General features: G+C 51.3%; 1 protein-coding gene across 1 annotated transcript in view; it reads left to right on the forward strand.

Moving 5' to 3' along the window:
• The first annotated feature begins 14,462 nt into the window (after positions 1–14,462).
• Positions 14,463–16,839, forward strand: part of LOC146058362 (cystatin-A1-like) — a 32,921-nt gene continuing 30,544 nt past the window's right edge. The window contains exon 1 of the mRNA XM_083170646.1: positions 14,463–14,609. Within this exon, the coding sequence (XP_083026772.1) occupies positions 14,463–14,609 (147 nt within the window). The remainder of the gene's footprint in view (positions 14,610–16,839) is intronic.

Raw genomic sequence — 16,839 nt, forward strand, 5'->3', positions numbered from 1 at the left:
GTGACTGATGCCTGCCTGGTGCTGTGACTGGTTCCTGCCTGGTGCTGTGACTGGTGCCTGTCTGGTGCTATTACTGATGCCTGGTGCTGTGACTGATGCCTGCCTGGTGCTGTGACTGGTTCCTGCCTGGTTCTGTGACTGGTGCCTGTCTGGTGCTATTACTGATGCCTGGTGCTGTGACTGATGCCTGCCTGGTGCTGTGACTGGTTCCTGCCTGGTACTGTGACTGGTGCTGTGACTGGTGCCTGGCGCTGGGATTGTGGAAGATAATTGGCAATAAAACTTAATAATTGACATCTCAATAACAGGAAAAGGCTCAGACTTATTATTATTGTTGTGAAATTCAGAATACTCCCAATATCAGTGATCAAAGCAGAGCGGTGACGGGTGACACCTGGTATTACCTGTAATAAAATCCCAGCTTTATACCCTGCAGCCGTGACAGGCTGATTCTGAGAAACTGCGGCTCATTGCGAGTCCCTCGGTCGGATCACGGATCATGTCAGCATGCGTCCACAGATCATGTCAGCATGTGTCCACAGGTCATGTCCACAGATCACGTCAGCATGCGTCCACAGATCATGTCCACAGTTCTCTGCAGATGGTAACTAAGGGAGTAACAAGAAGCATTAATTGCACAACAAGTTAGAGTGTAATGGCCATTGGTCACAGACACTGATATGTCTGTATGTTATTTATTTATACAGGTAATGTGGGGTGCATACGCTTCGATCCTGTCTGCTGATTCAATATCAACGGCTGCTGGGACCAGGTAGACCGTAGTCAAACAGGGGGGAGGGCAACGTGCGAGGGGAGGGGGGGGACACTGCATAGAGCAGCATTACACCGCCTTCCATCTTCCAGATCAAAGCAGAAATAGACTTGCCAGGTGGGGCCGCTCATCGGGATCGTATCTGCATCGGAGGCAGTGGGGTAACTACTGTAAGGCAGCCCCAGCTGCCGCTTGGGGGAGCAAGCCACAGTGGGGTCTATGCTTCTGCCTGCCACTGCCCACTGGCTGAGCACCGGAGGCGAGTCAGCCACAGCGTGGGTGCGGCCATTGCAGAGATGACAAATCCCCCCCCCCCCCCCCCACTGATTCAATTGACTGTACACAGAGCCGGCTATTGGCTACTGTGTACAGGATGGGCGGGAGGATGGGCGTGCTAGGGCGGCCTGGGATGCTTCAGAGCCAAGGAAAGCAGCAGTGTCTGCTGCTTTCTCTTCCTCTCTCCTGCTTCACCTTCTCCGTTATGCATGTGACGTCATCACCTCACGCTGGGAAAACATGCTGGAGAGGAGCGCAGGGGGGGGGGTTTGCAATCGGGCGCCACAAACTTTTTTGCAGGGGGGAGCAACATTTATAGTTACGCCACTGATCGGAGGCAGATAACACTGTTCGATTCAGGGTCATATTTGATTCTAATTTGCTTCTATTAGCAAAATCGAATCGAAAACTACCCTGAATCAAAGCGTGTGTACACCCCGGCATCTCCAGTGCTGCTTATTATTTATTACCAGTTATTTACAGGGGCGGATTGGTGAGGAGATCCAGCGAGAAGAGTTTTGAATCAGCCCCTGGGGGGAGGGGGGTGTGTGTGCTAGTGACCAGCTGGGGGGGTGGTGGTAGTGACCAGCCGGGGGGAGCATGCTAATGAACAGCCGGGGGGTGCTAGTGACCAGCCGGGGGGGGGGGGGGTTCCTGCAGTGCCAGTGAACCGGGGGGGGGGGGTGTTAGGTGGTGCCCCTGCTTACCTCCAGATGCTGCAGCTGTCGTAGTTTGACGATGGCCACGGCCATGATTTCTGTGGGCAGGACAGCCGGGCAGCGGCCCCGGACATGGTGGCTATAGTAGCAAATGTGGTCTGGCCCACCGGGAAATCGCCCGGTTTTCCCGGCGGCCCAACCGCCACTGGTTATTTATATAGCGCACATATATTCCGCAGCACTGTACAGAGAACATTCACATCATTAATTTTCTTGGGAGCCAATTAACCTTCCAGTATATATTTGGATTGTGGGAGGAAACCGGAGTACCCGGAGGGAACCCACGCAAGCACGGGGAGAACCCATGACCTCAGTGCTGTGAGGCAGTAATGTAACCATTACACCATCCGTACTGCCCCGTATATATAACACATGGTGGGGATAGAACCCATGACCTCAGTGCTGTGAGGCAGTAATGTAACCATTACACTGTCCGTACTTCCCTGTATATATAACACATAGTGGGGATATAACCCATGACCTCAGTGCTGTGAGGCAGTAATGCTAACCATTACACCGTCCGTACTGCCCCGCATATATAACACATGGTGGGAATAGAACCCATGACCTCAGCGCTGTGAGGCAGTAATGCTAACCATTACACCGTCCGTACTGCCCCGTATATATAACACATGGTGGGGATAGAACCCATGACCTCAGTGCTGTGAGGCAGTAATGTAACCATTACACCATCCGTACTGCCCTGTATATATAACACATGGTGGGGATAAAACCCATGACCTCAGTGCTGTGAGGTAGTAATGTAACCATTACACCATCCGTACTGCCCTGTATACAGTATATAACACATGGTGGGAATAGAACCCATGACATCAGTGCTGTGAGGCAGTAATGTAACCATTACACCATCCGTACTGCCCCGTATATATAACACATGATGGGGATAGAACCCATGACCTCAGCACTGTGAGGCAGTAATGCTAACCATTACACCGTCCGTACTGCACCGTATATATAACACATGGTGGGGATAGAACCCATGACCTCAGTGCTGTGAGGCAGTAATGTAACCATTACACCGTCCGTACTGCCCCGTATATATAACACATGGTGGGGATAGAACCCATGACCTCAGTGCTGTGAGGCAGTAATGTAACCATTACACCATCCGTACTGCCCCGTATATATAACACATGGTGGGGATAGAACCCATGACCTCAGCGCTGTGAGGCAGTAATGTAACCATTACACCGTCCGTACTGCCCCGTATATATAACACATGGTGGGAATAGAACCCATGACCTCAGTGCTGTGAGGCAGTAATGTAACCATTACACCATCCGTACTGCCCCGTGTATATATAACACATGGTGGGGATAGAATCCATGACCTCAGCGCTGTGAGGCAGTAATGCTAACCATTACACCATCCGTACTGCCCCGTATATATAACACATGGTGGGGATAGAACCCATGACCTCAGCGCTGTGAGGCAGTAATGCTATAACCATTACACCATCCGTGCTGCCCCGTATATATAACACATGGTGGGGATAGAACCCATGACCTCAGCGCTGTGAGGCAGTAATGCTAACCATTACACCTTCCGTGCTGCATTCATCCCAAGTTGGAAAAATTCCCTTATTTGAGGTTCCTCTTATCATAGTATACAGTGTTTGCCGCTATATACCCGAAAACCCCAGTTTTCGTGAGTTAGCCAATAATAATAATTATCCTCCATATGTATGACAGAGGGACCTCAGCGGGTATCTCCCATTCCTGCTGTTCCCCATGCTGCGGCATCCCCTATAGGTTCCTATGGGGGATGCGGTGCTGCCTTATTTACCAATCTATGTGGGATGCGGTGCTGCCTGATTTATCAATCTATGGAGAATGTGGTGCTGCCTGATTTATCAATCTATGGGGGATGCAAGGAGAATGTGCAAGATGGCGGACTTCAATGTAATGTCGAAAGATCGTGTGTCGGGAAAAGGGTGTGGATATCCCTTTGAAAGCAACTGCAAAGGTAATGAGGGCGGCGCTCATGCGCTTGGAGGAGTCGAGTCGGGAGGAGGTGCAGCACGCTGGTGGTGACCGTGTCCAAGAGGACAGCCACACAGAGGACCTTCATCTGGACCCGGTGAGACTCACAAGCCCCGGCCCCTCTAGCAGCAGCCACGTTTCCCATCATTCCCTAGCAGGGCCAGGATCCGTGCGTCCCAGGGTGGACGGCACGGATAGCCTAGCGGATCGGCTAGCAGAATTAGGGGAAAGGGCAACGGAACAAGAGCGCTTGATCATCATTCGGATGTGGCGCGATGAGCGGGCACCACAGGTCGCGGTACTCCGAGGGCCGTTGTCAGCTGCTACCCCCCGAGCGGGACGGATTCAGTTTGCTAAGTTTGCCGACAGCGATGGGGACGTGGATGGACATTTGCAAGTTTTTGAGAGGACTTTTAAACTCCACGATTTGCCCAAACAGGAGTGGGTAAGACACCTTGTGCCCACCCTGCATGGAGAGGCCTATCGAGGAGTGGCCACTGAGGACTGTGGGGACTATGATGTTGTCGCCAAGGCCCTCCTCCAACGTTTTTTTATCACACTGAGTCCTACAGGATTTGCCTAAGAATCCGGACAGCACCCACAAGCATTTTGCCACCCAGCTGCGGCAGTACTTGGTGAAGTGGGTGCAGGAATCAAAGGCCACAACCTGGGACACCCTGGTTGATGTGATCTGCAGGGAGCAGTTCTACCGCAGGTGTGCCCAGGAAGTAAAGGAGTGGGTGCTAGATTGGGAGCTACCCAGCGTAAAGATGGCTGCCCAGCTAGCGGACAAGTATGTGGCAATTCGGTCACAGGGGCTGAAATGCCCAAGTAGCAGCCCACTACAAAGGACTGTACCTGTGGACCCGAAGGGCATAGCCAGAGTGTAAGGGCAGGCGTCTGGTCACATGCCTGATTTACCAATCTATGGGGGATGCAGTGCTGTCTGATATATCAATCTATGGGGATGTGGTGCTTCCTGATTTACCAGTCTATGAGGATGCGGTGCTGTCTGTTTTACCAATCTTTGGGGAATGCGGTGCTCCTTAATTTACCAATCTAATGGAGATGCAGTGCTGCCTGATTTATCAATCTATGGGAGATGCGGTGCTGCCTGATTTATCAATCTATGGGGGATGCGGTGCTGCCTGATTTATCAATCTATGGGAGATGCTGTGCTGCCTGATTTATCAATCTATGGGGGATGCGGTGCTGCCTGATTTACAAATCTATGGGGGATGCGCTGCTGCCTGATTTATCAATCTATGGGGGATGCGCTGCTGCCTGATTTATCAATCTATGGGGATGTGGTGCTTCCTGATTTACCAATCTATGGGGATGTGGTGCTGCCTGATTTACCAATCTATGGGGATGTGGTGCTGCCTGATTTACCAATATATGGGGATGCAGTGCTGCCTGATTTACCAATCTATGGGATGCGGTTCTGCCTGATTTATCAATCTATGGGGAATGCGGTGCTCCTTGATTTACCAATCTGTGGGGTATGCGGTGCTGCCTGATTTACCAATCTATAGGAGATTCGGTGCTGCCTGATTGATCAATCTATGGGGGATGTGCTGCTGCCTGATTTATCAATCTATGGGTGATGTGGTTCTGCCTGATTTATCAATCTATGGGGAATGCGGTGCTTCATGGTTTACTAATATCTAGGATGCAAAGCCCCAGCAGCTACCTCCACCTGAAAATTGTGGCAGCCCATTGTAGCCTATGGGTTACACCTCACGTAATGTAGCAGGCTGGGCAGAGGATACAGGACATTTTCTGTGGCAGCAACAAGAGGAAACTCAGATCAGCAGCCAATGATACGTAGTAGTGCTGTACAGGGGACATAGGCATGTGCTCCAGCCACTTTTAGGTCTGTATCTCCAGCCATAGTTTTGATTTTTTTTAATGTAAAAATAGCTGAATTTGCAGAATTTGGGTTGTTGTTGTGTTTTTTGCTCCTACGCTATTATTAACCTCAATAACATTAATTTCCACTCTATCCTGAACACCTCACAATATTGTTTTTAGGCCAAAAGGTTGCACCGTGGTAGCTGGATGACTATGTTAAGTGACACAAGTGGGCGGCACAAACATGTGGCTCATCTAGGAGTGGCACTGCAGCCGCAGACAGGATGGCAGTTTTAAAAACTAGGCCCCAAAGAGCACATAATGCCAAAAAAAAAGAGGTGCAAAATGGAATTGTCCTTGGGCCCTCCCATCCACTGTTGTGTAAGTAGGACATGCACACTTTAACAAACCAATCATTTCCTCAACAGGGTCTGCCACACGACTGTGGATGAAATGATTGGTTTGTTTGGGCCACCACAAAAAAAGCAACTCATCTCTCCCTGTAGAAATAGAGGCAAGATGTCATCCTCATCCTCCGATTCCTTACCTTCAGTGTGTGCTTCCTCATGCTCACACATTATCAATTTGTCCCCGCTGGAATCCACCATTACGGGTCCCTCTTCAGTCTCTGGAGGCAGATGCTGGTCTTCATTGAAGAATTGATCATTCATTTTGATGAACATCATCTTCTCCACATTTTGCGGAAGCAACCTCCTACCCTGCTCACTGACCAGGTTTCCCGCTGCACTAAAAACCCCTTCAGAGTACACACTGGAAGGGGGACAACTCAGGTAAAATAGAGCCAGTTTGTACAGGGGCCTCCAAGCTGCCTCTTTTTCCTTACATGTCTACTTGGAAGCTGTCACCTATTTATTTATTTACAGTTTCTTATATAGCCCAGCAGATTCCGTTGCGCTTTACAATAGTAGACAGTGATAAAACAAACTGGGTAACAGACAGACTTGGGGGTTAGAGGGCCCTGCTGCAAGCTTACAATCTTTAGGGATATAGAGGGAAACACAAGGACAGGCATCAGTAATAGCATAGCAGTCCCACCAAGTTACAAGTCCAGAAGGGAAGCTATATAGTACATTAGTGCCTCAGAGGGTTATGCGTGTATAAAACTTAAATATGATAGGTTTGCCTGAAGAGGTTAGTTTTCAGGGAACGCTTGAAAGTTTGGAGGCTAGCAGAGAGTCTTATTGTGCACCTATGAAATCATTTTTTCAATGGTGACAGCATCGTATGCAGTGACAGTAGGCTTGTCAGTAATTGTTGGCAGGCCCTTCAGTCTGGACCAGATGTCCAAACTCGCTCCTGCCTGCCCTGCATCACCACCAGCTGGTCTTCTAGGAAATCTGAGTTGTTTCCTCACAGCCACAGGTATGGGAGAAAATGAGGGAGGAGCTGTTGCCGTGTCACGGTCCGCTTCAGACCAGCAGGTCTTTACACCTCTGTAGACTTGTGTCTACCGGAAACAGAGACACAAAATAAGCTTTAAATCAAGGATCGATTACGGTGGCTAAAATGTAGTGCTCTGACTTTAATAGACTGACCACCCTCGTATCCTGGCAGTGATACACTTAGTAAAACCGGTGATACACAGCATAGCCTGCCTTGGATGGAGCTGGTGTTTCGGTGATGCTGCTGCTGCAGAAGGCGATGCATCTACCCAGTGGGCTGTCACAGTCATATAGACCTTAGTTTGCCCTGTACCACTTGTCCACATGTCCGTGGTTAAGTGGACAGTGGGTACAGCCGCATTTTTCAGGGCACTGAGGATACTTTTTTGGTTGTCTCTGTACATCCTGGGTATCGCCTGCCTAGTGAAGTGGAATCTAGACAGGATTTGGTACTAGGGACACAATACCTCTGTCACGAATGAGGGTTTGAGCACTCGGTCGTAACCGTGGTGGGCTGTGTTGGATACAGTGACTGAGAATTGGATCAGACTTACACCGAAGCTGACAGGATCTGGAAATACCAGAATGGAACTGGAGGCACTTTACTCTGGGGACACCAGACAGGATCAGGAGACCGATGATGCCGGAAAGTCTCTAAGGTACTCAATTCTGGGAACCCAGACTGATACTATATTCCAGGGATGCCAAAATAACAATAACTCAAGATGGCCGACTTGGCAATGTAACAGGATCCAGGGACTATGGAATTAACTTAAGGAAACTCAGGATAGCCGACTTGGCAACATAACAGAAGCCAGGGACACTGGAACACAACTAAAGTAACTGGTAACTGGGTTGAAGATAATGCATTAATAGGGACTGAATCTGAATGGTGGGTGATATGCTTGTAGTGGCAGGGAACCAGGTGGTGGATGATTGGATAATAGCGTCTGGAATCCGAATGGAGCTGGACAACCCACAAACAGCTATGGTAGCAGGACAGCAGGTAGTGTGGCTGGGCTGGACCCAGTGAGGCAAGTAACAGGTACTGCAGCTGGGCTGAACCCAGTGGAGTGGTCTAGCAGGTACTGTGGCTGGACTGGACCCAGTGAAGCAAGTAACAGGTACTGCAGCTAGGGTGAACCCAGTGGAGTGGTCTAGCAGGCTGGACTGGACCCAGTGGAGCAGGTACTGTAGCGGGTACTGTGGCTGGATTGGACCCAGTGGAGCAGATGGTGGCTGCAGCTGCCAGATCAGCAGCAGATGACCGGATAGCAGTTGTGGTAAAATGGCAGTTAGGACACTGGATATGGGAAGCAGAATCCAGGAATTGTAGCAGGTGGTAACAAAGTTACAGAGCAGGGTGCCAGGCAACGGGTGGTCAGTGACATTGCTCAAGGCAATTTCCTGTTCCTTGAGCAGGATATTTAACCCCCTTGCCTTGCATGGATTGGTTAACTGGCCAGGTGGTAGCTGCAAAACCAACAACTCAGTATGAAATCAACTGGGCTTAATAGGAGAGCCAGCAGCTTCAGCAAAAAGACAACCAAATGGTTAATAGCTGGTCAGAGGTCTCACAGGTGTCCAATCAGTAAGGCAGCAGCAGTACACAGTCTCTCACTGAAGCTTAGCTGCATTACTGCAATCTGTATGGAGCATAAGGGTGCGAGGGCTGTGTGCTGTGTCCCTCGTGTAACCTCACTCCCAACCCCAACCGAAATCATACTCAGAGACAGTGCGTGGGATTGAATCATTGGCCACAGTTTATTTACCACACCTTAATTACCTTTTGCAGGGTAGGGACAGAGAACAGTGGGCAAGGCAAGAAACCTGTCAATGGCCTACATTGACTTAAACCGCGGGGCGTGCCCCCCGCCTACGCTGTAGGCCCTTGGCTACGCCCCTTACCTGTGAGCCAGCCCCCGCCGATCACCCGTTGGCTGGCGCGCAGCCGGTTGGCCCGCCGTCGACAGCTGGAGCCTGGCGTGCGGCCCGACCGAGGGTGAATCTGCAAACCTCAGCTGGCTCCTCCTGTCCCGATGCTTTGCGCACTGCTTCTTCCCGCCACCGAGGCCCCTCTACCTGCCCAGGGGCCGAAAAACCCCCACCCTGCCGCCTCCACTTATTTTTGCCCCCCGGCACCTTTGCCGTGCATTGCCGAACGGGTCTCTATCGCCCAGCGACAGGTGCACCTGTCTGCCCAAAAATACCTTAGTTCAGGCTGCTGACCATATGGTCTAGTTGCAGCCCTGGCCTCCACCCTATTCATGCGGGAATGGCCACCGCTCCGTACATGCCTCTCCTCTTTGGGCCCTGTGCTTACCCGGCACGCTTGTGCTGCACTGTTGATGACCGGCCTCACATATAGCTTGCCTGAGTTGTGTGCCAAACCTTTCGATTTGCTAGCCAACATGCCCTCTTTGGAATTGCTGCAAACTGTCGCTTGTCCGGGGGGGAGCCCTTGCTATGCACCGGCATTGCTCCTCACCCGGCGGCCTGATTTCCATGTAGTCGGGGCCGGTTGCCCCGGGCATGCCGAGGCCTTGTTGCGCCTGTACAGCTGCCGCGTTGCACCCGTACGGCTGCGCCCAGCTTCTACCCTACCAATCCGTTTTGTGTCTATGCACTTTGCACTGGCCCCTGCTGCTGCTTACCGCCACATTTTTTGCGCTACCGCCATCCCCACAGCGAGCTTAGCTCTTGCTAGGGGCTTGGTAACCCGGCATGCATCGCTAAAGGCCCCTGTGCTGCTTCACTGAATGTGACCTGGCCGGATTGTCGACATTTCTAGCATGAATATCTACCCCTAGATGTCGAGGCTCGAATGCTTGCCTTTTTCCATGTCCTGCCCCTTATTATTGCTTGCACTGAAAAAGACTCTGCATTGTCTTAATCTAGATTCCCGGCACACCTATGGCCGCCCGCATGGCGCTCACCCAGGCCTTGGCGGCCTTCTTTCCCTTTAGAATCATCAGGCAAGCCGCTGCCTGGAAGCTTACCTCCTGCAGCTGCCCTTCACTTGAATCCAGCTTCACTGGGCAGACTTGTACGCCCTCCATGTTCTGTTGCGCTCGCATGGGGAGTTGCTACCTTGCGTGCTCCTAGCTACGGCTGGATAATACGTTCCCTACCGTTTCCCACTCCCGGCGCCTTCCTTTGGCCTAAACTTAATATTGGTGCTGTGCCGGGATGCTGCGACCGACTACCAGGACACCTAATGAGCGGCGGTGCTGCTACCTGCTGGCTGTTCACCGCCTGAACAACTGCCCGATTGTCGCCCGCCAGACTGACTCAGTCTGTTGGTGAGCTCTTCTCTGCCCAAGTTGTTGCTGGCACAACTATTGGGCATAGCTCCATGCTGCTCCATGGCCTCCCACTAGGGTTTCCCCTCAGCGGCCACCGCTCTTCCGGTGGACCATCAGCTCGGCAGCTTCTGGCCCTTGCGGCATCTACGAATAACTGGAATTTAAACTTCCCAATACTGACTGCCCGCGGCATGACTTTCTTTGCCCTAATACTTTTACCCAGGCTCCCACTGGGGGAATGACCGTGTCAATTTCTGTGGCCCGGTACGAGGGGAACGTAATGCCCCCCCCCCCCGCGCCTCTGGCAGGACTGGCATTCTGTAGGTTTTACCGCAAGTGACAGCATAGCGATGACCCGGGGGGTCCCTGCCCCGCCGGATCTCATCGGAGGCATGCTATCGCCCTTGACCCTATGCGCTCCTGCGGGAAGGAGCCGAATGCTTGGTAGCGAAACCCATGAGATGTCGCAATTCTAACCAAACTTTTTCCTATGAAAACAGACGTCAAGCTCCTTCCCATGAGGCTAAAAGTTTTGAGGCTAAAAAGCCTTCAAACGCTGAGGGTGCAACCTAAAAGCTGAATTAATGTCTAAACGTCTGCCTCCGTGCTCCCTGGCCCTGCGCTCTTATCCTCCTGACCGCTGAGTCAATAAATGACGGGTGCTGGCTGAGCCCGGGCCTCCCTGGTTTACCCCTTGGGACCGAAATTGGCGGGGTTAGGTAAGGCGCTGCCTCCCTACCCTATGCCATTTTCGTGCTAATCTCCCTGATGGCTTAAGCCCGCCCATGTATTTGCCAGTCCCTGATGCTGCAGATTTTCTTGCTGGCTAATTATCCCCTTTGTCTGCTGTGCTTCTTAGCGCTGGAGACTAAACATGCATGCCCTTTAAAGAAGGGCCCTGCATTTCCATCCGGGCTTACCAAGCCATGTAAGTGAACTAACACCTCGGCCGATGTTCCAATGTCCCTTACCCCTTGGCTGGTGTAGGTAGCTCCGGTCAGTGCCCTGTAACTGACCCAAAACCATCCATCTCACTGTGGTGCCCCCTTGCGCCGTGGCTGCAGACCTACGCTGCTGTGCTGAAAACAATTTTTTACCTGACTGCTGCCATCTCTAGGCACGCTCCCTTTTCCTTAATCCATTCTGCCTGCCTGTTTGCTAACGCTCTGCCCTGTTCTGACCATTTACCAATGCTCCACATGCACAAGGGCATGCCGCTGGGCTCTTCCAGCCGAGCGATGTTGGGGCTGTTGCCGTGGCACGAGGGGTGATTGATTGCCCCTCCCCTGCGCCCTTCCACACAAGGGGATGCTGCGCTGCCGGGACTCCCCCCTTGCCTCCCAACTCTTCCATGAAATGCCATGATATCCATGAGAACATTACTTGTACTGATCTCTCTAACCATGCATACCCTATGGCCCTGCATATGCGATACAGATTGCCCAACCTTTAGGGGTGCGGAGAACGCAGCCCCCCCTCCTCCTCCCGGACCTAGCATAGCATCTGTGTGCCTGTTCTCACTATGGGGGTGAGAGGAACTGAACCCCCCCCCCCCTCTCCCTTCCTCCCAGACCCAGCATAGGATCTGTGTGGCTGTTATCACTATGGGGGGTGAGAGGAACACAACCCCCCCCCCCCCCTCTCCCTACCTCCCAGACCCAGCATAGGATCTGTGTGGCTGTTATCACTATGGGGGGTGAGAGGAACACAACCCCCCTCACCCTTCCTCCCAGACCCAGCATAGGATCTGTGTGGCTGTTATCACTATGGGGGTTGAGAGGAACACAACCCCCCATCCCCCTCTCCCTTCCTCCCAGACCCAGCATAGGATCTGTGTGGCTGTTATCACCCTGGGGGGTGAGGGACACCACCTCCCCCCTCCTTCCTAGGCCAGCAGGGCTACTTCTTGCCGTGAAAACCATGGCAACTACTCACCTGCCCTCTGGCCGTATAACAAAGGAATTCCTATGGTCTCTCAGGAATGACTTAAACTGTCCATTATACTTCATTGCGCGCGACAATCCATAGCCAATGTCCTTAAAAACGGTTTTACGGTGGCTAAATTATGCCCCTCTTGATGGCCGTAAGGCCCTGCCTTTTAATATAGATTGCACGTATGTTGTTTTGTTGTCACTCTGTACCGGGACGCGTGCCTTTTTTTGACCCGTCCTAGGCACACCTACAACATCACCCATAGCATTGCTAGTATTTGGTTCTCATAATGCATAACCTTCTAGCATTGCTAAACATTCTACATCCCTTGGCATGCTACCTAGCATTGCTAACATTCTGGGTAATTATTGCCCTCCGTTCTTGGCATATTATATCCTGGATAATGCATACTGGCATACTATTATTATTATAATAATCCTTCCTTTATATGGTGCCACAGGGGTTATGCTATAAGGCCCTGCCTTTTAATATAAGTGCATTTTGCAACCCATCCTAGGCACCCCTACAGCGTCGCCCATAGCATTGCTAGCATTCTGGTTCTCATAATGTATAACTTTCTAGCATTGTTAAACATTCTACGTCCCTTGGCATGCTACCTAGCATTGCTACCATTCTGGGTAATTATTGCCTCCCTTTCTTGGCATATTATATCCTGGATAATGCATACTGGCATACTATTATCATTATTATTATCATTTATTTATAAGGCGCCACAAGGGAAACAGTAACTACCATTGCTAACATTCTGGATAATGTATATACAGCTCATGGCATAGTACATAGTATTGCCAACTTTCTGTATACTATCTACCTCGGCATACTACACGTTTTTCAGGTTATCAACATTTGTCTTACCAAATCCTGTGCGTCGTTTGTTTTGCTCCTGCTTCGATCTTGGAAACCCTCTTCTCATGCCACCCGTTACCCACGCCGAACAATGCGCAAGGAGGTGAGCAAATGGATTCTGGCTGAGACGCCGTGAATGCTGAAGCCACGCCGATCATAGCGGTGCCCGTACTTTGCTGTCCTTGCCTGTTCGCTGTGGCCAGATGGCCTGCCTTGATGAATGTGCTCCTTCCGTGTGGGTATTTGCTCATCTGTGGTGATGTGCTCCTATCTGGTGATCCACGAGTGTCGCCAAGGCCCCAGCCTCGCCGTGTTTCCTTGCCCGGCTCCTGACGCCCCACACATAGGCGGACTCTGATGCCCTCTGCTGTATCCCCTCCATCTGTGCTGATAAACATGCTCACCCTGATAAAAATATTGCTCCTGCCTCTTCTAAACGAAGTGTGCGGCTGCAGCCGGCCCTTACTGCTGCGCTGTGGTGTTAGCTGCTCTGCGCTGGTGAATGTTGAACGCTTTGATGAGATGCGGCCACTAGGGGGAGCCCCTTCTGGCCGAACTCCTCTGCTGTGGCTGAAATCCTCCCCCGCTTCCTCAATGAATCTGCTGCTGCCTTTGTCCTCCTGGACTCCTCCCCCACTTCCTCCTTGTGCTCATGCTGGCTATGGGAACCAGGCCTGGGAGCTGCATGGCAAATGGCTGGGTTCTGCTTCTGTACTCACTCAGATGGCGTGGATAGGTTTCCCCATGTCTTCTGGTGACGACGTTGCTATTGCAGTTTTCCCGGCAGCTGCGAGGCGGGATGACACAGACTGCTGCTGCTCAGCTCCGATCCCTGACTGGAAGCCGCTGGTGATTTTCGCTCCTCCGTCTGTATCCTCTGCCTGAGCCATGTCTTCATGCTGCTGATATGCTGGTTGTGGCCTCTCCTCTCGAGCCGTATGGATGCTGGCTGTATGCTGCCTCAGTCGCTGAAGCCCCTTCCACACTTTTTCCGTTTGCCCGCAGCTGTGAAGCAGTATGACAAAGACTGCTAATATCCTGCTCTGGTCCCTGGCTGATGGATATCCCCTTTGGTGCTCAAAGCTAGGTAAGGAGACATTGCCCTTTGTCCTCTCAGTGGCTTGTGCTTCGGCTGCAAGCTGCTGATGCTGCTTGGGGAGGTCTGCTTCCTGGCTCTGCTTGTGCTGAATGCTGCCTCCCCCACTGGCCTGGCTATTTAAACCCCTCCCGGCCAGACTCCCCCCTGCTCTCCCTGACTGGCTGGCCGGAGCACCCGGTGTGAAAAAGGGGGGGGGGGGGGGTCAGGCATACCTGCCTGCCCCCTGACCCTCATGCCGTTCGGACTGCGGTACGCCACTGCCCCGCCCCCCTATGCCGCTCCGTGCGCCATTTTGGCTGCCTGCGCTCCCTATGCTGGGGAAACTCAGAAATGCTGCAGACTAAAGGGAAGATATCTGACAGGATACAAGTATAGCCAGGTTTGTGACAACCTCCATCAATCTTCTATATCCCACTCCACCGATGGTGGATACAGAGCGCACATTTAACACCAACATAGCTGTCAAGGCCGCAGTTATCCGCTTTGCCATAGGATGACTGCTGTAGTATTTCATCTTCATCGCAAATTACTGTTGGACGGTCAGTTGCTTAGTGAAAGAGGTAGCGGTCTTCTGACTTCCCCTCTGGGATGATGAACGACTCGCAGCAGTAGGTGTATCTCTGCAGGATCCTCTGGATAGAAGAGAAGTCAGTCATGTTGGTGACATGGCTTGCAGGACTACCTCTGATCCGGATGGAGGAGGAAATTGACATGGTGTGACTTGCTGGTGTGGTTTTCAGGTGCTTGGATACAACAAGGGATTTAGGTGTCCATGGACTGCTTATGGTCCTAGCCACAGTTACTAAACAGTGAATTTTGAACGTATTTCATGCATATATATGGTGCAATACATAAACTTCAGTGGACGTATTGTACTATTATATAAGCCACATATGGCGAGATGAATGTTGTCCGGATCTGGATAAAAATAATTCCAGACCAAAGAGGTGGATTTTTTTTGGTCTTCTGCCCAGGCATGGTGATGGCTTATACAAGAATATGGATAGCGCACTCTATGTTTGCTCACAGTGTTATGCTGTGTACACACGGGGGCTGAAATCGCTGGAAATATGGTCGCTGGCGACCATATTGCCAGTGATTGGGAGTGTGCCCTGGCGATAAATCGCCGGGTGCGCGCTCCCGTTTTAAGCCCCATTGTAATCGCTGGTCGCAGGAGCTTGCTCCTGCGACCAGCTAATTACCTCTGCGGCACCTCCAGCAGAGGTTCCTTTTCATCAGCGACCATCTCTGGTCGCTGATGAAAAGGAGACACAATATATCTCCCCCCGTGTGTACGGGGCTTTAATCAGTTAAAGGGGAAGGGGGATTGGGGTGGGTGGGAAGGGGGGGAGTGAGTGGGATGATTGGCGGAGTCACCTGGATGTCTAAATAAAGATCGGAAAATTGCTTGTGATAAAACTCATTGTTTTATTGAATAAAAGGTACAATTGATTGTGGCTGGGTGCTCCTCTGGAGCAGTGCCCCCTCCGGGGTGGAGTGGGATGGAACACCCCAATAGTTTTGGGGGTGATGATTGCCTCCTTTCATGTGGGGGAACTCTGTGAAAGGGGGGGGGGGTTCTTTGTTTGTTTCAAATGTCAAAGTTCAGGTTGATAAGTTTGTATGGGAACACCTTACTGTTCCTATCTGGAGCCCTTGCGATAGTTAATGCCTGGATGTCTGGTCCAGGTAAGTCCTAGCTGTACCTATATGGAGCCCTTCATGGGGATTAGGGTGCCAACAGGACCCCTTTGTACCATCTGTCCTTGCCTGGACTTATGTCTCCTATATGGTGTGCAGCTAGGTGTAAGTCTATGTGGTTGCCTGTGCTGTTGTTGGTATTAAATGTATTCAGGCAGTGTCCTGGAAGAGGGAAGAAGAGTGCGTGCTAGTGGCGGCGTCCCGCTCCTAGCCTCTTACACTGTTCCTGTGGCGGAGTTCGGCACCGTACGATGCTCGGTCAGAGCAGGTGGTGCTGGCCTTCAATGTGAGGATGGTGTTCCTGTACGGGTCTGCCTGGCACCGATGGAGTCGTGCTGTGTCCTGACTGAGTGTTCGCGCTCTCAGCGCCGGTCTTCCGGACCCGGCGTCACTGGCGCATCACTACTGACGTCAGCGCGCTCAACTCACTAGGAGGAGACTTGAGTTGCCTTGTGGGTGTTGTAGTATTTGCCGACCAATGCATTTCAGCTATGAAGCCTTTGTCAAGGATGCTGTATTGGCGTATGGGTGGTCTTATATAGGGCATGGAGGTGTGTGTGACCTCATTAATTAGTGGGAGTTTCTCCTGATTTGTTTAAACTCCGTGTTGTTGCCATGGTTACTTTGTCTCCATGGCAATACTGTTAATGGGTTTGTGTGTGGAAGCAGTTGTCATGGGAAACTGTCTGTTTTTTTGTATTTTATGGATAATAATGGGTATGGTAGTCATTTGTGCAGTACCTTAGATTGTTTTTAAGAATGTTAGGTGGATTACTGGTTGATCTTAATTTATTTATTTATTAACAGTTTCTTATATAGCGCACACAGATTCCGCAGCGCTTTACAGAGCATAGTTATAATCAAAAACACATAACAAATTACAGTACAAGACAGTTTAGGACAAGTAC

Source organism: Crinia signifera, chromosome 2 (genome assembly GCF_055691185.1).
Source record: "Crinia signifera chromosome 2, ASM5569118v1, whole genome shotgun sequence".
NCBI lineage: Eukaryota > Metazoa > Chordata > Amphibia > Anura > Myobatrachidae > Crinia > Crinia signifera.